The 27,662-nt window shown below is 47.7% G+C and overlaps 4 protein-coding genes across 6 annotated transcripts; 3 read left to right on the plus strand and 1 right to left on the minus strand.

Annotated features, from left to right (window-relative positions):
* Positions 1–402: 402 nt before the first annotated feature.
* On the plus strand, positions 403–1,251 carry LOC120955252 (baculoviral IAP repeat-containing protein 5). Its single transcript, XM_040375949.2, has 3 exons — positions 403–708; positions 808–987; positions 1,069–1,251. The coding sequence occupies exons 1-3, from the start codon at positions 601–603 to the stop codon at positions 1,204–1,206; spliced, it is 426 nt and encodes a 141-aa protein (XP_040231883.1). The 5' UTR covers positions 403–600; the 3' UTR covers positions 1,207–1,251.
* A 9,207-nt stretch (positions 1,252–10,458) lies between these two features.
* LOC120959917 (succinate dehydrogenase assembly factor 4, mitochondrial) lies at positions 10,459–11,171 on the plus strand. The gene is made up of 2 exons (XM_040383684.2): positions 10,459–10,645; positions 10,819–11,171. Exons 1-2 carry the CDS (start codon positions 10,576–10,578, stop codon positions 11,085–11,087), a joined length of 339 nt encoding a protein of 112 aa, XP_040239618.1. The 5' UTR covers positions 10,459–10,575; the 3' UTR covers positions 11,088–11,171.
* Positions 11,172–11,323: 152 nt separating this feature from the next.
* On the minus strand, positions 11,324–27,646 carry LOC120959910 (WW domain-containing oxidoreductase). Its single transcript, XM_040383673.2, has 5 exons — positions 27,427–27,646; positions 26,841–27,350; positions 26,453–26,762; positions 11,672–11,800; positions 11,324–11,602 (listed from the first exon to the last, which is right to left on the minus strand). Exons 1-5 carry the CDS (start codon positions 27,519–27,521, stop codon positions 11,411–11,413), a joined length of 1,236 nt encoding a protein of 411 aa, XP_040239607.2. The 5' UTR covers positions 27,522–27,646; the 3' UTR covers positions 11,324–11,410.
* LOC120959905 (eukaryotic translation initiation factor 4 gamma 3-like) lies at positions 12,019–26,184 on the plus strand. Of its 3 annotated transcripts, none has more exons than XM_040383662.2 (3): positions 12,019–12,331; positions 19,346–21,750; positions 22,782–26,184. In XM_040383662.2, exons 2-3 carry the CDS (start codon positions 19,810–19,812, stop codon positions 23,127–23,129), a joined length of 2,289 nt encoding a protein of 762 aa, XP_040239596.2. In that variant the 5' UTR covers positions 12,019–12,331; positions 19,346–19,809; the 3' UTR covers positions 23,130–26,184. The 3 variants fall into 3 exon arrangements, with proteins under 3 accessions (XP_040239596.2, XP_040239597.2, XP_040239599.2); XM_040383663.2 differs by lacking the exon at positions 12,019–12,331 and adding an exon at positions 13,638–13,770; XM_040383665.2 differs by lacking the exon at positions 12,019–12,331 and adding an exon at positions 13,828–14,004.
* Positions 27,647–27,662: the final 16 nt, after the last annotated feature.

Raw genomic sequence — 27,662 nt, forward strand, 5'->3', positions numbered from 1 at the left:
GCGGTCCCCGAGATACACGGTTAATGGGGACCGAAAACGGCCGCAAAATACCGCGTATCTCGAATTTCCGCGTAAGTCGAATCTCGTAATTTTCAGCCAAAATATCATTAATCTTCGTGTAATTTTGCAAGTAGGGGATGGTTTTAGCCACCAAATTAATTATTTGATATGTTTCTAATGAATTGAACAGTTTTCAACCTTTTTAAATGGTATTTTACATTCGATCAATACGGAAATTATTTGGTATTTCACAATGGATGTGTCAAATCAGTACAATTTGCTCAAAGAACTGTCAAATTTAGAAAACCGCGTATCTCCGAATCCGCGTATAAGAGGTACCGTGTATCTCGGGGACCGCCTGTAATTGTTGGAATAGTCCGTTTTCAAATTTCAACATCCAATAATTTCTTAATTTATGAATCGTACCTTCATTTAGCAACCTTGGTCAATTTTAAAAGGCGATCGCGTTCAAACGCCTGTTTCTGTCAAAGTGTTGTGAACGCTCCAGCAGGAAAACCGCCTAATCGTTTCGCTAGCAAAATCGGAAGCTTATTTTGTTAATAATTTCAATCGTTCTGCAAATAAGTGTTATCCGACGCTATGGAATCCACCCACAACAGTGCTAAAATATACTTACTTCAAGAGGATCGCGAGAAAAGCTTCAAACATTGGCCATTTTCCGATGATAAACAATGCAGCATACAGAAGGTAAACATTCACGATGCCGATATACGGTGGCGTATTGCATCGATATGAAGAAACCACCCAAAATGATTATCGTTTGCTAAACTGGGTACGATTTTGCAGATGGCTGAGGCCGGCTTCTATTGGCACGGGACGGAGACAGAGATAGACATAGCGGCTTGCTTCGTGTGTGGCAAAGAGCTGGACGGTTGGGAAGAGTCGGACGATCCGTGGAGCGAACACCGGAAGCATGCACCACAGTGTCCGTTTGTGAAATTTGGCCGCCCAGAGACGCATTTAACGGTAATGGACGGAAAGTGCTATTGGTTGAATGATGAAGAGAAGATAAAACTAACGGATATTACTTTTCCCCTCAACTTGCAGTGCGATGAATTTGTCACTATTATGATGGCCACGGTGAAGACGCGATATGTCAACAACTACACCACCCTCAAGACCAACGGCAAGCTGCTGATAGAGAAGAAGCGGAAGGAAATGGAGAAACTGTTACGCACCAACTAGTATTAAGCTGCATATTAGAGAAATACATCGAACCATGTAAAACAATCATCCTGCTTAACAACGCGTGGTAACACCAGCCGTACGGAGGAGTTTTGTGAGAAAAAGCTATTTTGGAGCAGCCAACGTACTGGTAAATAGCATCATTTTGAACTACGATAGACGTGATATGGGTTTTATTGTTCATATAGAATGGGGTATTGGAGTATTAAGATGCATTTTTCATCAATTACCAGCATAAATGTGCATTCGGGTAGGACGGGCAGATATTCTTGATGCAAAATTTGTTTCAGCCATCGCGCACCAACAGTTAATACTTCATGTACAATACTGTATACACTTTCTAGACTCAGCATATGCTCATCATGGAGTGTCTTAGTTTAGAAAGGATTCCATTTTCCATCAAGTGATGAGACGGAAGTTGGTTTGGTGCCCCCAAGTACACCAATGTATTAATTTAATAAAATACAAAAAGCCTCAAACACATAGTTGCATAGATTTCAGCATATATTATAGTTGAATAGTATGTCTTTATTACTTTTCTTGCTTAAAATCACATTACAGCTATTTGCGATCATATCATCATGATTGACATCATTGTCACATCCATTTTTGTATTTTTTTTTTTTTAAATTATATTTTTCAACATTCTTTTTTTGTATCTCAAACGTTAAATTCCTCAAATTGTATCTCAAACGAGGGTCCCGACCATCTTCCAAGCTCTACACCGGCCCACCACGTAAAATGAGTCCCAAAACCTGCGCAATCCCAAACGGCTCCTAGAAATGACATCTTTTAGACCAAAATCTGTGCACGAGTGTGACGAACGACGAACGTGTGCCCTAGGATTCTAAAAATAATACTGCGCAGGTTTGATGAAATTAAAAAAAAACGACGATTTTCCGACCACCATCGCCTCCGCCGCACGGGGGCACGTTCGCGTACGAAATGCTCTCTCCCTCTGCCGCTGCCTTCTGCGCACAGGCAGCGCACCGATCTCGTGTCACGCAGGCGCATGCGTTGAGAGGCGCACGATCAGAGTCCATTGCTCGCAGTGTGCGCGCTCGGGAGCTGAAGATATTTTTACATCCTCCTCGATACGGCTCAGTGGCGGCCTATAACTACTCGTCCTTCTCGTCCAACGCAATCTTGCTTGCTGCTGCTGCTGCAACGTTTCGCGCGGCCGGTCAGAAAAGCGAGATGATGCGTACCGCCTTAACGACGGCTGAAATCACGAAGCCACAGCAGCGGTGTAGTGAAGGGCTGTCTCGCAGGCGGCATTATATGCTATAAATAGCAGGATCTTCGCTAGAATGAAGCTGTGTACGTGCTGCGGCTGCTTTTTACGCTGAAAGAATAGTTTGTTTTTTATTTCAGGATTGGCAACCAATTGGGTTGCGGGTTAGGATTAAATAGAGGTTGAATATTGGCTGCAAATAGTCGGTTTTATATTTTTGTAACGCCTGCTCTCCTGCTGAACTAGCCCAATTGCTCCATACTTCTTTACATTCCATAGGGTTTTTGAAACATACTATTGAATGCAAGGAAGCATGGAACTTTCGCAGCTTTGCTTCTTGTACCAAACGCTCATCATGCGGCGTTGGTGATCGCGCACACGCGTTACGTCACTGAGTCAGGTCTGACACTAAAGGATCCGTTTTTTTTGGAGGGGGGGATCAGGGGACACATTCAAGGGAAAGGAGTTAGAAGAAGAATCACATTAACCACACACATTTTAGACGACACACGCGCGAGCTTCAGCGATAAACCCGACCATTCCTTTACTTGCTCTCTGTTCGCGAACAATGTTCAAACACGCAAAAAGATGCCGAGTTCTGGTTTGCCAACGATCTTTGGAATATTGTGCCGCTTGCACTCCGTATGGCGATCACGTGTTTATCATTCTGCGCATAGGGAGAGCTGCTGCTGCACAAACTCTGAACCGCTTTCTTCTGGTACGCTTTACGCACATATTCTTATTGTGTATTGAGAGGATCATAAAATGAACCAAAAATGTACAAAACCAACAAACTTCACATATGGTACGGGTGGTGGTGTACCAACCAAATGTGGTATGTTAAGGGCCGTTACCCTCAATGAGACTTCGCTGCTGCAGTTTAACCAGGAGGCTGGGGGTTGGAAGAAACAGAAAATGCATCCGGTTGTTTTCGGAACAATCTGGCAAACGATGGTGACATGGTTGTACAAAAAAGAAATAAAACTCTAAGCTCGAAAAATGCATCTTACTTAAGGTCCTTTTTCGCGTTGGATCTATCGTGCGAGAAGAGGTTGGAACCAGGTTGGTTGTTACCAGGCATTCTCATGCACGGGTTTGGATGGCTTCAATGGCTGCCACACGGTGTTATATAAATTCTTCAACGCCCCAGCCCATCCGTGCACATGGTCTCTTAACCTCAAAAATGTTCAATCTTCATTTTGAAACGGTTTTTGGTGCAAATTCAGTTGCAGCAGAATGTATTTTTTCCTCGTCTGAAAACGAAAACTAACGGCTTCTTACCCAGCTGGAAACACTGCACAGTTTCACACAGTTTCACATCGGTTACTTCGATCTGACTACTTTTACACTCTGTTACCAAGGGGGGGCTGATTTTCACACTTGTGGCCAACGCTATCAAACTCCTCAATTTTCACACTACAAGGTCCTAGTTGGCAATGATTTGTCTGGCCCTACGCACGGGGAGGGGTTTACAATTTACATCCAATCAAGGCAAATTTCACGCACGCGAAACCATTTCCAAGAATTCAAGTACAGATCACCGGCAAACCGGGCACACCGGAGTGAGGACACAACCGCACGATGCGAACAGTTCGGCAACTGAACGCAGAATGCACTGGATGCATTAACTATTGCTCCCAAGATGAAGCGCGCCCGGCTCAGAGCGCTCGGGAGGGGGGCCCTCTCCTGAGGACGAAGATCTATAAATGGCCACCACCCGTGTTAAGCCGTCTCGCTGCAATGTGCTTGTGTGTGTGTGTGAGTAAACGAAAAGGATTTCTTGCCCTTCCTTCGCTTCGTTCTTCGTTCCTCTGTACCTTGTTCTACAGAAGAGGCCACCAGCAGCAGCAGCACTACCATCACCAGCAAAGCAAACCGTCCTGCGCACATGGCTCACTTTGCTCACCGAAGCATCTTCATTCGTTCGTTCCATTTCCTGGCCGTTCCGTTTTGGACCCACTGTTGCTTTTTGCACTTAGGAACCTACGGAACGCACTGGGAGGTTCTGAGCCGTCTCTCTTCGTTTTTTGTCTCATTTGTGCCTCTATAGGGGGGAGTTTCGTCCACTGCTTGGTTAGTATTAAATAAGCTAACAAGTTTATTTTTTCCTTTTTTTCGATCCTTTTTTTTTAGTTTTGAAAAATACCCCACACTAGAAAAGAGAGAGAGAGGCGCGCAGACGCGCACCGTGTCTACACACGAGAGGGGGCCGTCTCATGCACACCGACCAACTTTGCCCGAGCTCGAAGCTTCCGAAGCCGTTCCAAAATTTACAAACACAACTGCTGCATGTAAATGGTGAGGTATGAAGAAGCTGAAGGAAAATGGTTTTCTTTCCCCCTTTTTTCTTTCAAAACCATCTCTCGGCACGGGAGGCAAAGTCTGTGTCGTTCGATGTATATTTATGAACACCATATTTTGCCAATTCAAACACGCGTGCGGAGCGAGACGTGGGAGAGATGGTGGACGGTGTGGACACAACTGTGGTTCAGCAGAATCTAGCCACCCATCTCATCGTATCGATTGGAAAATCGACAACCGGTGAAGGTGGTTGAGCGAGCAGTTTTCCCAACGCTCTATTCTCGTGGATGCCGCTCCCCATGATCGTAGTTGCTCATACAGATGGAAGTGATGGGTTGCGCCCGTTTGTACCGATCGTTTTAGATTGGTGATCACCGTTACATAACCCCCCCTCCCCGGCTGTGTATGTGTGAGTGTGGGTTCTGCACGTTAGAGTTTTCCTCGTGTTTTCCTTTCCTCGATCGAAGTAGGCGATGAAGTCGTTGCATAATTCCATCGTTTTTAAGTTGATGGAGGCTGCAAATGAAGTTCTTAAAATGGTCGAAAAAAAGGACGAACCTAAAAAAAAGGGAAATCAACCAAAGTCAGCAAATTGGCGTTGCTTTAAACCATCAGTTTGCCATGTGTGTTCGTTTGTTTCTTTCCCAACAATCGAATCGGAAGACTTACCAGCCTCACCGGGTGATCGCATGTGAGTCCCATGTGAGTGATCGTCCTTTTTTGTTACTTTTCCTTCTTTTTTTTTTAATTTTCAAGGAAGCGCTGTTTCCTTTTGCGCACTGGAAACTGTAAACCTTCCAGATGTTTACGCCGCCCAGGATACGCATATCCTTGCGCCGTCGGGCACTTCAGCGCGAACCGTCCAAATCCGTGAAGGATGCACGGGCGATGGCGTCGCTTGGGTAGCTGAAATTTATGGCGCATGCACACAGAACAACAACAGCAAAAATGCAAAACAGCATTGTTCGCGCTTGTGCCATCGCAACAAGAAACTCCGGGAGTTTGCTGATTGTAATTAGTTTGTAAAATATCGCCATCCCGTCGGTAGAGAGAGAGAGAGGATTATCTCTTGTTCGAGGTTGTAAGCTGAAAACCTTGCATATTATTAACACTGTTTTTTCCATTTTGATAATACAAATAGATATTCTAAGTTGTTGGACTAATTAACACGGAATGTCTGTCCACCATCCAGCTAAATATGTTCGCTGAGTATGCGTATTCATCGATGGACAATTTAGGGAATTCTACGGAACAGCAGATGTTTTACAAAAAAAAACATAATCCCTTCCCTCCATCTATCTCATTCTCTAGCTATAGCTGATCGTGATGCGGTCAAAACCGGGTGCCTAACTACTAAATTTAAATCCATAACACACACCAAAAAACTCATTTTCCCGTAATACACGGGGGCGACCTCATGACGAGACACGTCATGTATGCGCGTCATACGAAGAACTAAGATGGTGGCCACCATGGATGATGGATGCATGGAGAGCGTCTTCGGCAAGGGAATAGGGAATCACGTGGTAGCGCCACGGTTCCCGTTTTTTTTGGGCAATTATCTTTCTCACACTTTCTCCCTCTCTTTCCTTCTCGCTCTGTGATTCTGTGTATGACCACCCGCTGGAGCTACAGGGGAGATAATCCACTCGCTTTGGTGTGGGGGGGTTTTTCGGCGGGGCCAGTGGGCTCTATTTTTAAAACGAATCTTCAAATCGAATGTCCCGGGGGCCTGCTGGAATGTCGGTATTTGCGGCTTTCCAATCTGTAGCGGAGTGATGTAGTAAAGAACGGTGGCGCTCATAACAGAGAGAGGTCGCCGAAAGATCAGAATGTATAGACAGGCAGAGGCAAATCACAACGTCCCCTTTTAGTCACTATCTAATTTAGATCATCCTGCGGTGGAGGGATCGGTGCTACAAGAGAATCGATGGTCTGGTTTGGTCTGATGAGTGTTTTCTTTTGGCCGCGAGTACTTCAAACTATTTTCCAAGCGCGCGTAGCATAAATTAAACAATATCGAAAAAAAGCCATCAAGCAAACTGCTCCATTCTTAGCACAATCAAAGTAAGCCCCGCTGCGCCTGCACACACAACGCGAACGACGGGCCGCAGAAAGCATCCATCTCCGCCTGCCAACCGCTCATACATGCGCAACAGGACGGAAACGGTTTGCGCATGGCACTCGGACGACGGATTCATCATCACTAGCGATAGGGTAGAGCGGCACCACTACCAACCAACAGGAGCGCTTCCCGGGCGCGTCGTACTCTACACGGCGCTACACACAACGCCGTCGCACAACGGCGCACAGGTCATTGAGATCTATCTAGTGTACGGTTTCCGGCCTAAATTGCGTGCGCGCGCGCTCCCCTGTGTGTGTGTGTGTGTGAATGGGGCGAGACCGGACACACGGTGTTTTATTTATAAAAATATATACTTTTGCTTTTCACCACTCCCAAAAAGCTGACTTTTTCGAACATTCAGGAGGTGGAAGGGGGAAAACGAGGCGCCCCTGTTGAGGATTTTTTAAAATGGTTTTTACTCTATTTTTTTTTAACACGCACACACAAACACACGTTTTCTTGCTGTTGTTTTGCTGAAATCCCATTTTGTACACTCCCGTGAATGCGATGGAGTTGGAGGAGGTTTTTTCTTGTGTTGTAAAATACACACTCACACGGCTGTCAGTTGAACGGTAGAGGATAAAAAACGAGATCCGCGTACGGCCTACTATGTTCAGCATGCGGATATTGCGTATAGGCGGGATGCGATGAAGAGCGAAGGCTGGCAAGAATGAAACACACAAGCATTGGTGCAGGTCTTGTGCAATCATCATCGGATGCGGTGGGAAAGAAGGAAACTGCACCAAAGCGGTATCCGCTGCAGTGCCAGTGGTTGACCGTAGATTGGCCTGCTCACACACAGCAAATGGAAGCCAAATTTGGGCCCACAAGATCCGAAAGAATTGGTAGTTGGAATGGAATTTTGTATCAATTTTTGATAGTTTTAGATAGATTTGTAGATAATTTTGTGTCATAATCCTCCTAATCTGCGTCATTTTAGTCTCTATTTTTCTTTACTTTCCATGATCATCATCAGTTGCGCATAGAAGCATCTCTCAGTTTAAAATGTGTGTTGCCCTGTGCATCATTTGAACGCTTTGCAATATTTTCATCACGGCGCACAAATTTAGGACACCGACCGTGGGCATCGTGCACTCTCTCTCACTCTCTCTCTGTTTCTCTACACCCACGTTGTCCGCGTGCTTGACATGGCCGCCTGGCCAGAATCCGGCCCAGAAGATGTGCACCGTGGCAAGCGAAAACATGGCAGAAAAACAACCAATTTTAACTTATTTTTAAAACACCATCGCCTTAACACATCGAATGAAGTGCAAATTGAATTAATGAATGTTTTATCACACCACAACAATACAGAGCCGTTGGGTTTGACTAATGTTTTGTTGATAAATGCAACACCTATGTGCGGAAAGCTGTTCTACAAAGTACGTATGTTGAAAGATCAGACCAGAGCACAGCAGGCGGGTTAAAAAGTGCCCGCTTGTGTGATCCAGGTATTGGCGTAAGTTCTCTAATTTGTCGAGAATACCAATTAAATTTTACCAAATTAAATTTTACCAATTGATTCCAGTTGTTTGCCAAAATAAGTTAAGGCGTAAGTTAGCTAGTAAGATCAGGAAGGAGTTTCAGCATATTAGCACATGGCCGGCAGATTAACAGATCTATTTTCCTGCCCCAATAGCTTAATTTATGCCTTTAGTTAAAACTTACAGTGGATGCTACAGAAAGCCTTTTGTTAAAACGTTTAACATTTACCACTGTATTTTGGAAAAGACCCCACTTATGACGCTTGATTATAGTGATAGTCATCCTTCATCTTTGATTAGCTTAGCTACTTTTACCAATAAACTCCAACACCATACAACGGAAGCACCTGTCGCAAATGAACGAACCGCTTCGTTGCTTTTAAAATGGAAATCCTACCAAACACGACAACATTAAGCAATTCCAGCCTCCCGGTCCAGCTTTATATGGTACAATTTGTACAGCTTACAACCGTTGGGCCACACCGCGTGTGCGATTAGTGTAGCATTTTATCGATACCTAAGTGCTTTCACTGGTTAATGAGCTACTTAAACTACTGAAAGGTTCATCAATTTTGAACATTTGAGCTTGTCACAGCCAGCTACGATACGCGATACACCTAGGGCTTTCCATTTGAACGGGAGTGAATAGGACTGAAGAAACGCTACATGTGCCTATCCGTTGCTCTAGCTCACGCGCAAGCACGCACGGTGCAATCGGTTATTTGAAGCTGGAACTGAAAAACTGCACTTGCTCAACATGCATCAAAACCGAGATTACACGGTGCAGCCGTGATGCATCCCTGCATAACCTCTTCTACTTCTTGTCTTCTCTGCAGTGGAATGCAAACGATCATCCGCTTTGGTCTTCTCGGGGCGTGTGGTATAGTGGTACCCGTGCCTAATGGTGGGGTCGCGTCCTATTCCATACGATTGGATGGAATCTATTTTCAGCTTGTTCGTCTACCCACACGGAAAACACATCCACCACACACAGACACACGCGCGACAAGGAGGGCAGATTATTTCCATACCTTGGCGGGCGGCTCCGATCGTTTCTTGAGGATCGCGTTGTAGGATAAATCAATTTTCTCTTCACCGTTACTCGTCCCGGTATCTCCTGCTAAGGGTGTTGTGCATTCTGTGTTTGTATTCGTCAATCTATACATACATCCCATAGGAATTGGTTATAATGCATCTGATGCTGTACCTCTTGTACGTGTGTGTATGGGGGGGAGTTGGGTGCGATGTGTGGTATGGGTAGCTCATTAAATAGGTGATCATGCGGAGGGGAGAGTTTTACTACAATGAAGGTGAAAATTGACGTTTCTTTCGTTGCCTTCAAGAACAGTTCGTGTTTTCGAGTGTGTTTAATTGTGAGATTTATTTCGATGGATGTTATTTATTTATTTAATACTCAACGCTACAAGATTGTTTGTCGGTTGTATTTCAAACGTAATCGATTATTATTCAAAATTCTACTTAAGAGCTTATAGTAAAGTCCCATAGTTCCATAAGTACTCTATTCCACTCTAGCCAATTATAGGTTCTATCCTTTAGGCTCTTTCCTCGTGACGAACACTTGCCAAAAGGCTTCTCAAATATGGATGTGGAAGACGGACTAAGCCATTATTAAGAATCTCTCCCTTGTTGGCAATTAAAAGCAATCTGTTGCATCGTAACATTATGGTGTTACAATAAAACGAAGCGAAATAAACGTATGGCTGGCACGTGCTCAACTGTAAACAATGCACCCCCCTTAACGTCTTTTAGATTTGTTAATGTATTTGAATTAATTTGAATACTGCAATATAAATATTTTTCCAATCCAATAAGGAAATATTCGTTCTAGGACGTAGTATTTGATCATTTTCCTACTTTATGGCCAGCACTACTTTCTTTGATTCCTATCTCACCAATAGCTTCACGTTTCACGTAGCGAATTTCCAATAGGTTGACAGAATCCAATTTCAAATTCAAATTTTTATGAAAACATACGGAAATCTTTCAAACGGTCAAGGAAGTTTGAAATATTTCACCAAACGCGAAGAACAGATTGACATTCCTACCCCTCAACACGCAGAACGTCAATGGTGACGGATCGAAATCTGCTTTTTCCCTTTTGCTATTTTTCAAAACAAAACATCATCACCGCTAGCACGAGAATTCTGCACCTCGGTGAATATTCCATAACACTCCAGCAAACACAATCACCTCTCATTTTCGCCATGATGACGTCCAAAGTTTTGGTGAACAAATTTTCCTCCTCCATCCGGCACGTGTATGTTGTCAATTTCGGTAAGTTTCATCGCTAGTCCCGGATAAATCTCATCTTTGCGCAGCATCCCCCGCTGCGTACATATTTCGCCACGCTTGCAATCGTACGGTACTTCTAAATACCGCAATGCGTATGGTTTGCCCCACTACAACATCAGCTGTTCCTACTGCCCTATGGTCTCTTCCCATCATAGTTCCCTCGCTGTCTTTCTCGACGAACAAACCACCGTCGGACAAACCGGTCAGTCCGCGGATGGAGGAGTTCCAGAAGAAGCTGCGCGAAAAAACACCCATCGGCAAGCTGGACGAGATCGTTGGCAAGCATCCGTACCAGGAGAAGGAACCGCTCGAGCCGTGGCCAAACAACACGAACCCAAACACGGGCGAAATCGGTGGACCGAAGGGACCGGAACCGACCCGGTACGGGGATTGGGAGCGCAAGGGGCGTGTTACAGATTTTTAGGAAAACAAACAAACCAGAAATCTGTTCTGCACATGCACGCGCACACAGAGTGGGCATGTTTAACTTATTTTACTACTTTATAGTACGGTTGGATGTTAGCATTTAGCAAGGTTTGCATCACGTTCAAGAGATGTTAGAATAGGGTCAGCGAGATGTTAGTAGCGATTTTCTTCAAACTACACAACACGTGTTATGTCATCGTTGTTAGTACAGGTGGGTAAATTCAAATCAGCTCGTCTTGTTGCACATCAATAAAGAAGGATGTATTTTTCGGAAGTCGTCAGCAGTAGTAAAATCATTTACTATTTTTACCTTGCTTTGCCTTATTGGGCGCCCGGCTCACCCATCACACGCTGGACCATTTTCTCGCTAAGCTCCCACAGGCTTTGCTGCAGCTGCTCGTTCCTGGATGCCCCGGACGGGTCACAGACGTAGCAGTTGTTGAAGTACAGTGCAGTCAAGCCGGTCAACTCGTACGCTGTTGCACAGTAAACAGTGGTACTGGCCGCTTGTTGCTAAAACAAATGGTACCAGATTATTGAAATGGTTATCGATAAACGGTTGAGATGGGAATCGTTTCTTACCAGCGATTTTGTAAACGGACGAACCAGCCCAAATAGAAAGCGATAGAACCACCAGTTTCGAGACAGGGCCGACGAAACCATATTCCCCGGATGGAGCACAAACACCGCGATGCCTCTAGATTTCCAGCGCTGAAATGAGAAATAAAAGGTTTTTTTTTATAAGAGCAAATCTTTTTGAATGATTCTCACGAAATTTTAATCCCCATCTCACAGAATATTATTTTCACTCTCGTGCGAATTTCACCCGTAGACATTCCAATCACCCGTTCAAGATGGCGGCTGACACACCGGCTCGATCCAACCCGCCCGCCCGTGCGCACCGCGATCCAACCTGATGACAGCTGCCACACGCAAACTGACAGCAGTGGATCCATTTTGCAATCCTTTTGAAATCTGCACCACGTTACACGGTGTGGTGCAGTACAGGAGCCTCAAAATCTCTACAATCGGTGAACTCTACATTGCGTGCGTCCCGGTTTGCGGAACAGTCCACCAGCGAGCGCCAGTTTGAACCTCATCACAACAGAAAAACGACGAACAGAAAGCGACACAAAAGCCTCCACCATCTGTCCCAAGAACCAAGAGAGTGAGAGAGAAAGAGACAGTGCCGCAGTCGTCGTGTGCTCCAGAGCTCTGTTCGTGTGCTGTTTTCTGTGCAAGGTAATAGAAATAAATCTCACCATCGGTGCGTGCGTGTGCCCATGCGTGTGTGTGTGTGCGCTCGGGTTCACATGCGTGCGTGAGAGACACCGTGGCTCACAAAAAGAAAGACTAGGAGCAAAGGGAAGAGAGGCAAGAAGGGTTGCTGTCTGCTGTGCGCAGGCAATTATGTGTGGCGTGTAGGGGCCGCAGGAGCGGGAGAGGAGCTGTCTCGTTGTCCCCCACCCGGAACGTCGACGGGTGACGGATTTATTCGGACGGGGTGAACCACTATCGCCCGTCATTTTGGGGCCGTCTCGTCATCAGCCAACCTTTCCTCACGCAGAGCGCTGTGAGAGAAAGAGAGAGAGAGCGAGAGAGAACCGATTCGAGGGGAGCTCTGTTCTTCTGGCTGCTAGATTAGTGAGATTGCGTATTTTAAGGTAATACGCCACCGCACACACCATGAGGGCGGTTCTTGCACTTGTCCCGTGGTCAATGAGATTATTCATAGAGTGCGAATGAAATTGCGAAAAGCAAGCGATGCCTTGCGCCCGGTCATCGCAACGCACACTGCTCCGTTCTCACCTGTGTGTCTGAAACCGGAAAGAGAGCGTAATGTAACCCCCTCGCTCTGCCCTCCTCTAAGCTCCACCAGCACCGACGTGTCGACGAGGCACCGATGGGGTGTAAAGTCCATCGTGGATGGAATATTTTTTTGTAACAGAGAGAAGACAATTTCCAAAGCAAAATTGCTTTCCTCCCACTGCTTGTGCTTAACCAGTCGCCAAGTAGGCAATGGAATTTGTTATCTCTTTTCTTCTCGTCTTGTTCCCTTCATAAATCAGTGGTTTCAGTGTTAGAAATTACTTTAAAAAATTCAACACTAATTTGATATAAAACAACTTTTAATGATAGGAAATTGAAAAAGTGTGACAAATTCCGGTAGTGCCTCCAGCAGCAAAAATTGGATAGAAAACGCTAACCTAAACTGTCACTGCACAGGGAACGGTGAAGCAGGGCGGGAGAGAGTGAGATAGAAACAGACGGGGATAACGGGTTGGTTGCTGGAGGAGCAGCAGCAGCAACAGCAATAGCAGCTGTCATTTTAACCACGCACGTGTGCGTAATTTCCTCCCCTGTTTGCCATTGACGAGCGGGGGCCGCCGCCTTTCATTGTATGAAAGGGCCCGCTGGTAGGTGAGATTGTTTTTGTTCAGCTCTGGCAGGAGCCGGAGACAAAAGAACAGACGGAAACGGCTAGGCGAGGGGCCGATAAACCAGGGCGCAAAAACAACGAACACCGCGTGCGCAATCATCGGTGGGGGCTTCTTCTTCTTCTTCTTGCAAAGGATATTAGACAGACAGAGGAGTGTTGTCAGTGTGTCTTGGTCTTGCTACTACTACGCAACGAACTCTAACAGATCCCCCAAAAAACGGTCCCCGCGTGAACACACTAGGTGAGTGATTGTCGTCGGCCCGTGTTACTACAGCGAGACACAGACTGCGAGAAGAAGAAAAAATCAGAAAACGAAACCTCGCCGCGTGTGTGCGCTGCAATGGTGTTGGAATGGAATGCCGTCAGCAGCAGCAGCGGTCGGTGTGTTGGTGATGGTAGAGAGTCGTGTGTCGTGTTGCTCAAAAGAAAAGTGAATCTTCTCGGTGCTGGTGGTGCGCCTCCGTGTAGCGAAACCGTGTGTAATCTATAAAAAAGTGTGCGTATTCTTACACGTTTTTCGTGCGTGTGTGTGTGTGTTTGTGTAATTTACAGTCACGGCGGATCGCGAAACCCGCACGGGAAAGGTCCCAAAAACACACACACTCTCTCTCTAACACAAAAGGGAGCCCAAGGATTACAAACGGCGATTCCCGTCGCCCAGCCAGTGTGTGCACGGCCTCTGCGCTTTGCCTCTGCGTGTGTGCTACGTGTCACAATTGTTTGTGTGTGTTTCTGTGTGTGCGTGTGCGTGATTCGTTTCCCACTGTACAATGCCTACTGCAGGATTTCGACACGATACGAAGTCGAACCGAACAGTGAGCGCGCGTGTTAACAGAAATCCCGCGTGCCCTTTACACCCAATGGGGGTTGCTTTGATGTGTCCGTACGGGAGGCGTTCTGCGTGTGTGTGTGTGTGTCTATGTGTGTGCGCGCGTATGGCTGTATCTGCCGTCTTGCTCACATGTGCTTTGGAATTTTTGCTCCGTTCTAGGTCATTCACGACGGGTTTCGGTGCGAAACTCTGCGGGCTCTAGCAGACGCACAGCAAAAAAAAAACATCACACACACAGCGACAAGAAGGCATTCACCACCTTGTGAGAGACGACGTGGTGACACAGACGAAAAATCGCACCAAAATTCGCAAACGCAACAACACACGTACACACTGAAACACACAGAAGCACACAACGTTTCCGCGAATCCGCACACACTCAAACATGCAGTGCAGCGATATCATCCATCCCCGCATGGGATTCGGTGCTTGTGTGCGTGTGTGTGTGTGTGTGTGTGTGATGCATCCGTCGTGTGTCATAAGACTGCACAGCGCTCCCCATTTTTGATTGCCTTCGATGACATTGCACTACTTTTGCAAGTGCAATTATGACCCAAAACTTAAGACGAAATATCGTAGCCTGCTTCTACTTCTATGAAAGTTGATGCGTCATTTACCGCAAGAGAGTTGGTGCACGTAACAGAGGGGACGGGGGGTTACCCACAAAACCGTGCACGTGTCGTTGTCTCCCCTTCGTGTGCACGATGCTGGCGGCGATGTGTAGTTCGCCTTTTTTGGGGAAGCGCATAGAAATTGCATAAGCATTGTGTGTGCACGTGGGTGTGTGCGTATGTGTGTGTGTCACCTCATGACCGCGCGGGCGAGGGGTGGTGTTGAGAACGGAGAAGCGGGGTTTTGGGTTAAGCAAGAGAGTCTTTTTGTTTCGTGTATATGAGAGAGAGAGCGAGAGCGCCATGAACGGAATCATGAATGAAACATGCCAACGTAGCGGATTTTTGTGTCTCTCCTCTTCCTGCTCCGTGTGTTCGAGTATTGTCCACCCGTTTTCGAGGGAAAAAGCATCCTAGCAAAGGATGCCCCTCTCTAACAAAAGGAGCAAATTGGCCCCCGCCATTGTTTGTGCTTGTCGCGCGCCCCACACCAGCCCGAGTTTCACCATCGTGTGTAATTGAACGGGCATTGTCTCTGGGCGGGTCTTATAATTCCTGAATTCGCCATTCATTTGCTTTGTTGATTTTTGTCGTCGGGTTTTGAAGAAGCTTCCGGAAAAAAAAGCAAACGGGATGTCTGTATCTGCCTTTTTGCTTCGGGCAGCTAGTTTTCACAGCACACACGTTCGCGGGAAGACATTCAATTGATAACGGGAATGTCTCTGCTAGACACCACCACCGCCCCAGGGCACACGAGCCACAAATGATACGAATGTTGTGAGGCTGTGTGTGTGTGTGTTTAGTGTGGCAGCTTTGCATCCGTAAACATCGCCCATTGGAGGAAAGGACCCTGGGCACACACACACACTGTGTCTTGGAGGGGCCACGAGCGAACTAGCGGGGGACGACCTTTTCTAGGGCGAAAAACAAGAACATCTCTCTCAGTATGTCTCTCAATAATTGTCCACCTTTATGTGCCCGTTCTTGTTCGAACCGAGCAAATGCATCCCCTTTCTAGACGGTAAATGCATTCTGCATTTACAACAAAGACATTCCGAGCAACCGAGAGACTGCTGCGAGAAAGGGCCAAAAAACCTTTTCACCTATTTTCTTCGTAGAAAATCAAACCACCACCACCAAGACACACGCCGTGTTCGTCGTGTTGCATCGTCTCGTGCTTTACCTTTGCCGTATCGATTCGTCCTCTGAAGGTCGTGCTCTAGGGCTAGGGGGTTGTCTGACGTCCCCGTTTCCTAAACGATCGCTTCCTCTTCGTCTATTGCATTCGCTATTGGTACCACACACTCGAGAGAGGAAGGGGTACACACCTTTGTCGTTTCTTAACGGTCGCAACGACCACGGAAGAAAACCACAAATTTACCCTCTCTCTTTTGCTTTCTTGCACGCCAATGCTGCATGTGTTTGGTGCTTTACTTCGGCATTTCTTTAGACAGCAGCAGCTTTCCAATTCATGCGCACGTGTGTGTGTGTGTGCCTGTGTGATGATCCAATGGAAAGTGCAATTCCAATTCCGCCGACAAGGAAAGGCTTTCTCTGTCGATCGGAGCCACAACGATGAGGAAGCGATGCAATGAGACTGGCTGATGTCATTGTTTCATATTTGATTTGAAATACAATTTAACAAAAAAAATAATGAATTGTCTCTTCAAACAGCATTGACTTAATGCCTGAATACATCCTCCTGCAGGTGACTTCAAATTCCAGCCATGTACACGAGCAGGCCGAAAATTACCCCAACACGCCATCGAATTTTAAAAAGAGAGACTGCCGAAAACCCCACGACTATGGCCTATTGAAAGAGAAAAAATAGAGCAACGTTTACAGTTTTAAGCCGGTACGATCATCACCACCACCACCGCACTGCTCTCACCTGAATACCAGGTTTTGCAACGGGTTTAAAAAGATAGCGGATACACTGATGTGTGTGCCCCCCTCCACCACTCTTCCTTACCCACAAGAAGCAGCAGAAGAAACGGAATTCCAATCCACTTTAGGAGAGCGGGGGGAAATTGCAAACGGGAAAACTTTACACCGACTGACTTGGGCTTAATCCAACAAGCGCATTGCGAAGAGGAAAAACTTACTGCGAAGTGGTGAAGTGGAGAGAAGTGAAATGCATCACACGCAATCTTGCATCCAGCGGCATTGCATTGCGCGCATCACACAGGCACGCACGTGGACGCATTGGGCCCGACCGTCTTCCGCCCGGCCCGGCTTTTGAATGAAAGTTGCGCCCCAATGCGGTCTCATGGGAAATCGAACCCGCCAACAACTATGTTGCGCAAAACGAGACTATTGCAGTGAAAACCGAATGATCTTCCATTGCAGTAGTTATTGATACCGCGAGACAAGACAGCGTTCGATCAAGCATGATGTGATCGAGCAACATGATCTTTGTTGTGTCACTGTGGCCTGAAAGCTCCCTTCCCTCAGAGAGAAGTTAAACTACCATTACACTAGCTGCTGCTGCTGCTCTTGGGACATGCAAAAAAGACTTGCACGCGTGCAAACTTCTTCCCACACGCACACACTCGAAACCTGCGTGCAAAAGAAGCATAAAAAGCCGCCGCCATAAGGTGGTGCAAAAATCCAACCCAAATGGTGTGCTGTCCCACACCACCTAGCAACAGGCCTGCACTTTTTCACTTGATTTCATTCGATTTTATCCCCCACTCGGCCTCCCCTACTCGTTGTTGCACACTTTGTTGCACTGCTGCGTGTGGAATTTTCGTTCAAATTGGGGCGCGCTCAGAAAATGGCAAATGGAAAAGAGCGAGACAAGGAGAGAGAAAACCCCAAGCAAGAGAGGGGCTTTCACACAATACCACACGCAATTCACCTGGTGGTGGTGGTGGTGGTGGTGGTGGTAAAGCTATAGGTCGCTTTGGAGTCCGGTTTCCATTCCACCTCTCCCGAAATTGGTCCACAAACCTCTTTTTTTTTGTGTAGCACACACACACACACACACACCTCTCTTCGTCGTCTCCATAACGACCTTGACGCGAAATGTGCTAACAGTCGCGTAAAAGGGGTTTTGCTTAAAACTACACGGCCGGCGGAAGGAGGACAACCTTTTGGGGGTAGCAACACATACAACGCATCGCCCACCAGCAGCCAGTGTGTCTTGTTGAAGCAAAACTGCATTGAACGCGGGGCAAGTGGCAGCCTCTCTGGGTGTGACTGTGTGTTAACAGTAATTATCTAATTAAGTCAATGGGGGGAGAATGGAGGTAAGAAGGGGGCAAGCAAGAGCCGGTTGTTTCAGCATTCAGCAACCCGAGTACCCGAGATTTCACTTTCACCTGTAGCAAAAGCAAAGCGAAAAGCCAAAGCAGCCACGCGATCGTGTGCTCGCTCGCGATAGGAATATGCCACATAGCCTCACACACACACACACAGGGAGAGAACCGTCTTTGTATTCTCCTTTTGCTGTGATAAAACGACCAATTTAAATTAATGGGGAGATGGGTTGTTATAAAAAAACCCAAGTTTGTTGCATTTTACCTGTATTTTAATTCTGCTTAATTACAGGGTTTTCCAGGGGTTTTCATAGTTGCGGAACACTTCGTTGACTCTTTCTTATTGGAAGTGAACTTCATATGATGGAAATTGGTCTCTATGGCACCCTTTTAGACAGGCGCCTCGGAAATTCCTATTGGATTTGTCCAACAAGTTTGCTATAGAGTCCAATTCCCATTACTTTTAGTTCATTTCACATAAGAAAGAGTAAAGTGTCCCACAGCGATGAGAACTCCTGGTAAACCCTGTAATGATGATAAAAGGGGAAAAACAGTAGAAAATGAAGTTACTACCATCAACGCACATTCTCACCCACACATCATGTGTAAGACGGTGTAAACTGCACACCGCTACGGATGATAAAAATAGAAAAGAAAAGACACTGTCGTCGTCTTCGTTGTCGTCGTCGCCCCCGCCGGTGTTAAACCATCACTGTAAGGCAGGAAGACATAGAAATATCCTCTCATCATCATCATCAACGGCGAACACTATTGCAATTGAAACCCCCAGTGATGTTCTAATCGAAACAAAATCAGCTCTGTTCCAAGAAGAATGTCCCAGCAGTGTGGGAAGCTGTGTGGTGGCCCCAGAAGACCTCACACAACACCAAAAAACATTGCTTTTTTTCTTACGAGAGTAAGGAACGGCTGCGCACAGTAAAATGCGCAACGTCATATTGATAACACACACACATGTACGCACGCACGTACGCAAAGCGGCCAAAAGAGCCACAGTCAACTCGTTATCCACCAACAGGTGGTTTATTGGTGAACGTACTGTAACAATTTATGCTAATAATGTTCCTTTCTGTTTTTCTTTTTTTTTCTCTTTAGACAAACACATCGGAAAGACGAGGCTGGTTCCTTCAATCCACACAAAATACTAATGGTGGTAGTGTGCTAGGTTCAGTACTTTAAGAGAAAACTGTGAAGCAAACATTGTGAAGTGTGACGGTTAAAGCATAGCAGCGCGAACAAAGTACGCGATCACACTCACATACGCGATCCTCACTGCCAAACTGCATTCGCATTCGCCATATACTTAAATCGTGAAAAACTCTGTGTTCCTCGTACCCAAATAGAGACTGTCCAATAGTGCGCTAAATACATACACATACAACTTCCACACTGCCAGGGCTTTTGCTCGACACACACAAACAGCGCGCGTGAGCCCCGGGAGGCAGTTTCGTTTCGTTTTACGGAAACGATTTGTGCAACCTGGAGGAGGGTGTGATCCAGTGTACGGAAGCGAACGAACGGAACACTAGAGGGAGCGGCAGCTTTACCCCCTTTCCAGCATGGCAACCGACAGTGGCGATGTCGCCACGCTGGCCCAATCAGCGGTGGCGGAAAAGCGCCAGGAGGAGGACAACAACAACAAGATCGACCTGGTAGCGGATGCGGTAACGAAGCTGTCCATAAACGGTACCGCACCGGCGGCGGCGGCGAATGGTGAAGCGGAGGAGGAACCGGGCACCACCGAACCGTCGGACAACGCGCTCAACAACAATGATGGAGGTGGCGGCGGCACTGCAGCGACCGGGAACAACAATAACGCCTCGGATCCGGCCACTCCGACCACGCCGACCGGTGGGCTGTCGATTGGCAAGCGCATCCGCCGCACGTCCGAGAAGCTGAACGAGGATGCGGTGAGCGGTGTGCGCAAGAAGTACTCGCTCGATCTGCTGCTGTCGCTGAAGGATTCGGCGATTGGGCGCGAGAAGCCCACCACGATACCGGACGTTTGCAAATCGCTGCTCAAGTCCAGCCCGGGCACGTTCGTGTCCTCCGCACGGCACATGGGCGGTCGCGGTGGCGGCGGCGGCGCTGGTGGTGGTGGTGCTGGCGCCGTCAGCGGACAGGACAACTCGCTGCTGCCGTCGTTCATGAAGAGCATGGGCTTCGGCGGCCCGATGCCGTCTGCGGGCGAAGGGAGCGGAATGGATAGCCCGTCGGGCGGTGGCCGGCCGCCCATGAACCGCAACCTGTACCGTGGCCGGCTGTCCGCGAAGGAGATGTCGACCCGCACCGGCGCAATGGCGGGCGGGGACGACACGGACGGGCAGATGATCAAGGTGAACCTGAACATTAGCGAGGAGGTGAAGCTAAAGTCCTCCTCGAACGCGTGGAAACCGTCCTTCATGCAGCCGAAGGTGGCGGCCGACCCGGAGACGGAAAAGACCCAGAAGCTGTCGCGCGAGTTCCGCAGCGCGCTCAACAAGCTGACGCCGGAGAACTTTGGCGTGCTGAAGGAACAGATCAAGGCGCTCACGATCGACACGGAAGAGCGGCTGACCAACTGCATCAAGATCCTGTTCGAGAAGGCCATCATGGAGCCGAACTTTTCCGACACGTACGCGCAGCTGTGCCGGGAGCTCGGCACAGAGATCAAGGTTAGCCCGAGCGGTGCGACCGGGCAGGTGATGAGCCTGAAGCGCGTGCTCATCTCCCAGTGCCAGGCGGAGTTCGAGAAGCATCGCACCGATTGCAAGCGCAACACGAAGCTGCAGCAGGAGAACGACAAGCGCACGGAGGCGGGCGAACAGACCGCGGAACAGACCGAGGACATGAAGATGGAGCTGGAGGAGCAGACGAACCGCATCCGGAGGCGAGCGCTCGGCACGATCCGCTTCATCGGTGCGCTGTACAAGCAGGAGCAGCTGAGCGCGAACATTATGCTCAAGTGCATCATGCAGCTGCTGCAGGACGACGTGCTGGACGAGGAGTCGCTCGAGTGTCTGTGCAAGCTGCTGACCACGATCGGCGTGCGCATTGAGGCGACCGCCCAGGACTCGTCCGGCACGCTGCAGGAGTGCTTCAACAAGCTGCAGCGCATCTCGGAGCGCCAGATACTGCTGCCGAACGGGGAGCCGGTGTGCAATCGCATCCGGTTCATGATCATGGACCTGCTCGACCTGCGCAAGGATAAGTGGCGAGGGAGACTGGCCCAGGCGGCGCCGAAAACGCGCGAGGAGATCCAGCGCGAGGTGGAGGCGGAGGAGAACAAGAACTGGCTGCTCAGCTACAAGCTACCGCGCGGTGGCGGTGGAGGTGGTGGTGGCGGCGGTGGTGGTGGTCGTGGAGGTGGTGGTGGTGGCGGCGGCGGCGGTGGCGGTGGTGGCGGAAGTGCACAGAAGAACAAGCGCATGGTCGATGAGGATGGGTTCATGCTGCCGGCCAACTCGCGCAACAATGCCTGGACCATGCCATCGATCGATCCGAAGAAGATAAACATTTCGGTACGTATATCGTGGTGATGATCCAGACCAGTGCTGCAAAATGTCATGAACATCACGAGATATTCACAAACGAAATCAATGAACATATCCCTGGTAGCTTGATGCTCATTGCTGATACTCAATCAAAGTGCGTCATGACATGCCGAAAACGACATGCAGCACTTTTTCAGTCATCAACACTCATGTCTGAAACGAAGTTCAAATCAGCTCACCAACTAAGCTCAACAACTGAGATGGTCAGAGGTGAAACTCACGACATTTTTTGTCAGCGATAATCACGACATTCCTAGAGTATACTTGGCGTGTGGTCCTGAGCAACAAAATAGACATTTTTTCTCGCTCTGTCTGCTTTGATTGTCTGTCGAGTCAAACAGAGCGAGAAAGCACGTTCATTTTGTTTCCTTGAACCACTCGACACAAAATTCGCAACCAAGTGACTTACCAACTATTTGAGTCTCACCTCTGATCATCACAGTAGAGTTCGTGACGCTGACTTGTTTTTGTTTCAGCCGGAATTTGTCATGACTATGTCATCACTGATCACATTTTGTAGAACTGATCACAGTAAAAATAATCATGACATAGTAACCAAGCGATGGTCGCAAAAATGTCACGAAGCATGTATTGGTAACACCGATCGTTTAGAGTGTCATCTCTGATCATCATAATACGAGTACGTGACGCTGACATGGATTTGGTTTAAGTCAGACATTGACAGTGACATTTTGCAGCACTGATCCAGACAAGGCCGGTCTCGTAGTACAGTCGTCAACTCGTACGACTTAACAACATGCCCGTCATGGGTTCAAGCCCCAAATAGACCGTGCCGCCATACGTAGGATTGACTATCCTGCTATGGGGGGAAATCAATTAGTCACTGAAAGCCAAACCCACAAGAGGTAAAGGCAGGCCTTGACCGACAACGGTTGTTGAGCCAAAGAAGAAGAAGAAGAAGATCCAGACAAGAGTGAGATGAGGTGAATTGGGTTTTTTTTAACGTTTTGCTATTTTTTTTGTCCCCTCTCCCACAGGTACTCAAACCGCAGACTGGTGAAACGCGTCTCGGATCGGCCTCCATGTTCCAGGGCTGGGGTGGAAAAACAAACAACGTGTTCGCGTCCCTCAATATTGACGAGTCGGCTGCCCAACCGCCAAGCTTCTTCGGTGCGTCCGGTCCGATGGGTGGTGGCAGTAGTGGTGGTGGTGGTGGTGGAAGTGGCGGAAGTGGCGGCAGCGGTGGTGGTGGACGAGGAGGTGGTGGTGGTGGTGGTGGAGGTGGTTCCAAGGGTTCGCAATCCCACAAAAAGGGTGGCGGCGGCGGCGGTGGCAACAACTCCAAAACGCCCCATTACCTCGGCCGAACCAGCAGCCACTTGTGATAGGGCAACCATCAGCAGCAATGATCGATCGACACCGAACAGCAGCACTAACCCCCCGGCCATCATCATCCACGTGCAATGAGGTAACAGTGGAGAGACAGAGAGAGAGAGAATGGGAGAGAAACACACAGCAGCCAAGGAGTGCGGCTGCAAAATTGTGAAGCGCTGGCGCAGAAATGATCGAGAAAATCACGAGGAGAAGCTAAATTTGCTGCGAAAGATGAGGGTAGATGATGGAGGTGCGCGAGTGGGGCTGCTCTGTTTTGTTTACGCTACTACCACATCCCAATTGCGCTTTATTTTTGACACAATTTCGGTAGGTCCGGTATCGCAGTCAGTGGGTTTTTAACTTACGCCTCAAAACACACGAAACGGTTGATCGGGGGGGTCGCGCCTCCTTTTCTCATTGTGACATAGGGAAAGGGGCGAAGATTTGCATGAGGGCACCAGGGTTTACTACAGGGCCTAGTACTGAGAGAGATGAGATCAAGATTAGATCTTCGTCTTCGCCTAGGTTTCGTCCCGCAGCAGATATACCTATGTGTGTATCTGGTAGCCTGTTTGTGTGTGTATGTATGTGTGTATGTAACTCTTTTCGTAGAGCTGGCTTTTTTGGGTAGGCACATTTTATGATGAACACATTAAAATTCAATGTATCGCTCTACGCACTCAATGCACTCAATGGGGGGGAACCAGCAGCAAAACATAATGCAGGGGGCTGGATCACTGTTTAGTAAACCTTTATCTGCACACTATAACTGTTACTATTGCAAATTCTGTGGTTTCCGTCTCCCTCTATTTCTCCTTTTAAAAGGGTTTATTTTCACGTTAATTTCCCACTTGTTCTTTTCCTGTAAATCTAAAGTAAAGGTTTTGCCTATCTAAAGTGCGAGGTTGTACAGAAGAAGCAGAAGAAGAAGAAGACACGCAAAAAACCCCGCGTTGGTACTAATGCTAACATGATATTGATGATATGATGGAAGAGAGCGTGAGGGAGTGAGATAGAGAAATGATTGTGTTTTCCTTCCGCTATTAATTTTTATAACCTTCCATACAAGAAAAAAAGAAGAAAAATCCAGCCGCAAATAGGACAGTCGAACGACGCGAGGAAGAAAGTGTTTTCACGAAACAAAAAAAAAAAAGAAGCAGAGATATACTCGATAAAAAAGAAGCCGTACTAATATGTATACATTAGTTGATTAGTTAGGACGCAAAACCGATTAAAAATTGAGAAGCGAGGCGATATCTTTAAGATTCTCTCTACCATCTCCCCGCCCCCGACACACAAACACACACACGGTTCTAAGCCAAAACATGCAACAATTGGTGCGGTTGCAGTATGAAACATTTAAAGCAGAAACTGCTTCCATAAGTACAGTGTTCCCAGCAGACTGTGTGAACTGTGAAACAAAAAAGAAGAAAAAAAGCTAACCGTTTAAAAAACAAACTATAGCACAGAACGGCGGATTGGGTAAAGCAGCATTAATATATACATGAATGAGCAAAAAAAAGGGAAAGCAAAGCAGAAATAGCACCATATATATTAGCAATATAAACCATACATTATATATAAACCATGAGAAAACAAGAAACAACGTGTTTGATGAATATAGACTAAAACAAAGGAAGAGGAGGATGGTGCTGCTCCTCGCAGGAAACATGCAACAGTGCAACCTGGTTCTTCCCGTAAGCCTCTGTGGCCCAGCATCGAGGGGCGCAGTTCAAAAAAGAGCAAGAAGACACAGTTTCAGGTACGATGCATGAAAAAGCATGAACTAATAAAAATATAAATCGTACCTCTTACCAAGAGCCACATTAAAACAGTGTAAAATGGGGATGTGCGCAAACAACAACAATAGGGGAATTATTACTCTTCAGTTAATATAACTTTTTTTTTGTTGAATATTTACAATATCAAAACGCGCATTGTGCTTTCGCTGATCGTGGTGTGTCGTTGGACGTTAAGCATTAGCGCGCATCCTTCCTCTCCCCTCAAGAAAAGAGGTCAAAACCATGCCCCCCGGAACACATTAGTTAGTACCGCAGCCAGGAAAATGTAACAAACAAATAGACAAACAAATATTGAGCTGAAGGGCAAACAAAAAAAAAAGGTGGATAAGCAGCAGGAACACACTACTTACTATTACTACTACTTGTAAGCTACATTAGATGATAATTTAGGGTTTTAAAACGAATTTGGAATTGGAGGTTGAAGGACGATTTTCGTTGTACGTCGGTGGAAACTACGCTCCACTCATATCGCAAACAGCCAGCAACCACGTGGTGGTGGCACATGTGGGTTGTCTTTATACATAAACCATCTCTTCCAAGAAGTAACTACAATACGCGCTGCTACTACTGTTATTACTAGCAAACACACACACACACTGCCGTCTGGAATATAGGTATGCCAGATGGTACCAATTCGGAGGGGAAAACGCATTCGATTGTGCGATTATGCGATATGATGGGATGTAGTGAAGCAGCAGCAGATTGCAGTTAATAAACATGTTGTACCGTGGCGTACACGTGTCATGTGTGGTACTAGAGAGAGAATAAAAAAAAACAATACCTCCACAGACTACGTACGCGTGCGAGGACCCCGAGAACACCGACCGGCTTGGGGTCCCGAAATGTAGCATTATATGAAATATGAAATGGGTTTCTTTAGCTATCAAAAATAGTCTCTAACGGACGGCCGGACGGCACTTATGCTCTGATGATGATGGTGATGATGATGATGATGATGATGAGCTGAAGTTCCCCAACAGGGACGGGCCCGTGCTAGCAGCAGTTATATGGCATATATTATTATGATTAACTATAATCTCCACTTTCCCTTTTGCGCAAGAAGCTACGGCTGAATTGGACCTTCCCGTTCCCCTACTCCTTCCCAACCCATACAAACTGTTACTTTCTATCTATTGTTCTTTGTTTTTCGTTCTACTTTTCCCCCCTTTTCTTCGCTCCGTTAATTAGTGTAAGGAAACATGTAAACGGTACGCGGTTACAGTGTAAATAAACGACAGTCGCCTCCATTTGTAATAGCAAGCAAGTAAGGCCGGCTTTTCATTGCTTTGGTTGCTTAGTAATAATATCACAGCAGGCTTTGTTCCGGGATCGCTACGGAACAGCCAAACTTACGTCCACGTAGGCTATCCACAACGATAGCGGACGAATCTTGCCTGGGGAACATGGATTGTGGTACGAAACCCGAAACCGTCAAAAGAGAACCCCACCCACCTCGATCGATGAGTCGCCATTAAGCAACCCAGATAAGATAAAATATCAGCAGATAGCGGAACGGAAGAGACGGCACTCACCTTAGCCAGCTCCATCGCGAACAGGACGTTGCACAGCTTGGAGTTGTTGTACGCGATCATGCTCCAGAACTTGTGCTGCGGTGGGCAGAGGTCGGTTTCGCTCAGTCCGCCGGCCGGCAGTGTGGCCATGCGGTGCGACTCGGACGACACCACGACGATGCGCGTCGTGTGATCGAACAGCTCGGACAGCAGCGTCGTCAGGTAGTGGTGAGCCAGATGGTTCACCTGGAATGTGCGCTCGAAGCCGTCCTCCGTGATGGAATGGGGCAGGGCGAAGACGCCTGCGTTTAGTATCAGCATATCGATGTGCCTGGAGAGGTGAACACGCGAGAGGAGAATGTAAGGACAATTCGTTTGGGATACTTTTCATTTATAAAAAAACACTTACTTGTACCCTTTCTTCACCTCTTCCGCCGCTTGCTTGGTGGAGCGCAGGCTGGCCAAATCCAGCGGCACAAACTTGCACCGCTGGCCGGCCGCTTCCTTCTCCACCCGCAGCTTATCGATCGCGGCCCGGGTCACCTGCTCATCGCGACAGGCAAAGATAATCTCGCACCCGTGCAGTGCGAGCGAGCGCGCCGTCTCGTACCCGATGCCGGTGTTGGCCCCGGTAATGAGCGCCACCTTGCCGTTCAGATCGCGCCCGTGCAGCACCTGCAGCGCGTTCGTGCCACCGTCGAACCGTTGGCGCAATTCGCTCAGCCGCTCCGGCGCTTCCTCGACGGCAAACGCGAGCCGCGGGTCGGTGTACGATTTGCGCTGCGTTTTCTCCTCCACAAAGATCACCTTCCGGGTGTCCTCCTCGATTTGGCGCGTCCAGCCGATCGGCAGCTCGCCGGATACGCGCTTCATTTTCCCGGTCCGTGGGTGTGTCCACTGGGTGCTTTTGCTTTGATGGCTAGAAAAGGGATCGGATAGCATACGGTGGACAGCACTGGGGACAGGGGGTGGCATTTAAGAGCAACGGTACTTACTTGACGTAGTAAACGAAACCATCGCTAGTGGCACGCTCCTCCCATGCTGGCGGCAGCTCGTCCTCCGAGTCGGATTCCGGCAACATTGCAGGCATTTGTAGGGGCTTTTAGTAACACACACGCGAAGGAATGAAATCGAATCGTCGTCGCTCGAGCACAGGACGGTAGATGCAGACACTTTACTTGACGTACACTGGGCAAGTGGCAGACGAATCAGCTGGCAGAGACAAGCGCCA

Source organism: Anopheles coluzzii, chromosome 3 (genome assembly GCF_943734685.1).
Source record: "Anopheles coluzzii chromosome 3, AcolN3, whole genome shotgun sequence".
NCBI classification, from domain to species: Eukaryota; Metazoa; Arthropoda; class Insecta; order Diptera; family Culicidae; genus Anopheles; species Anopheles coluzzii.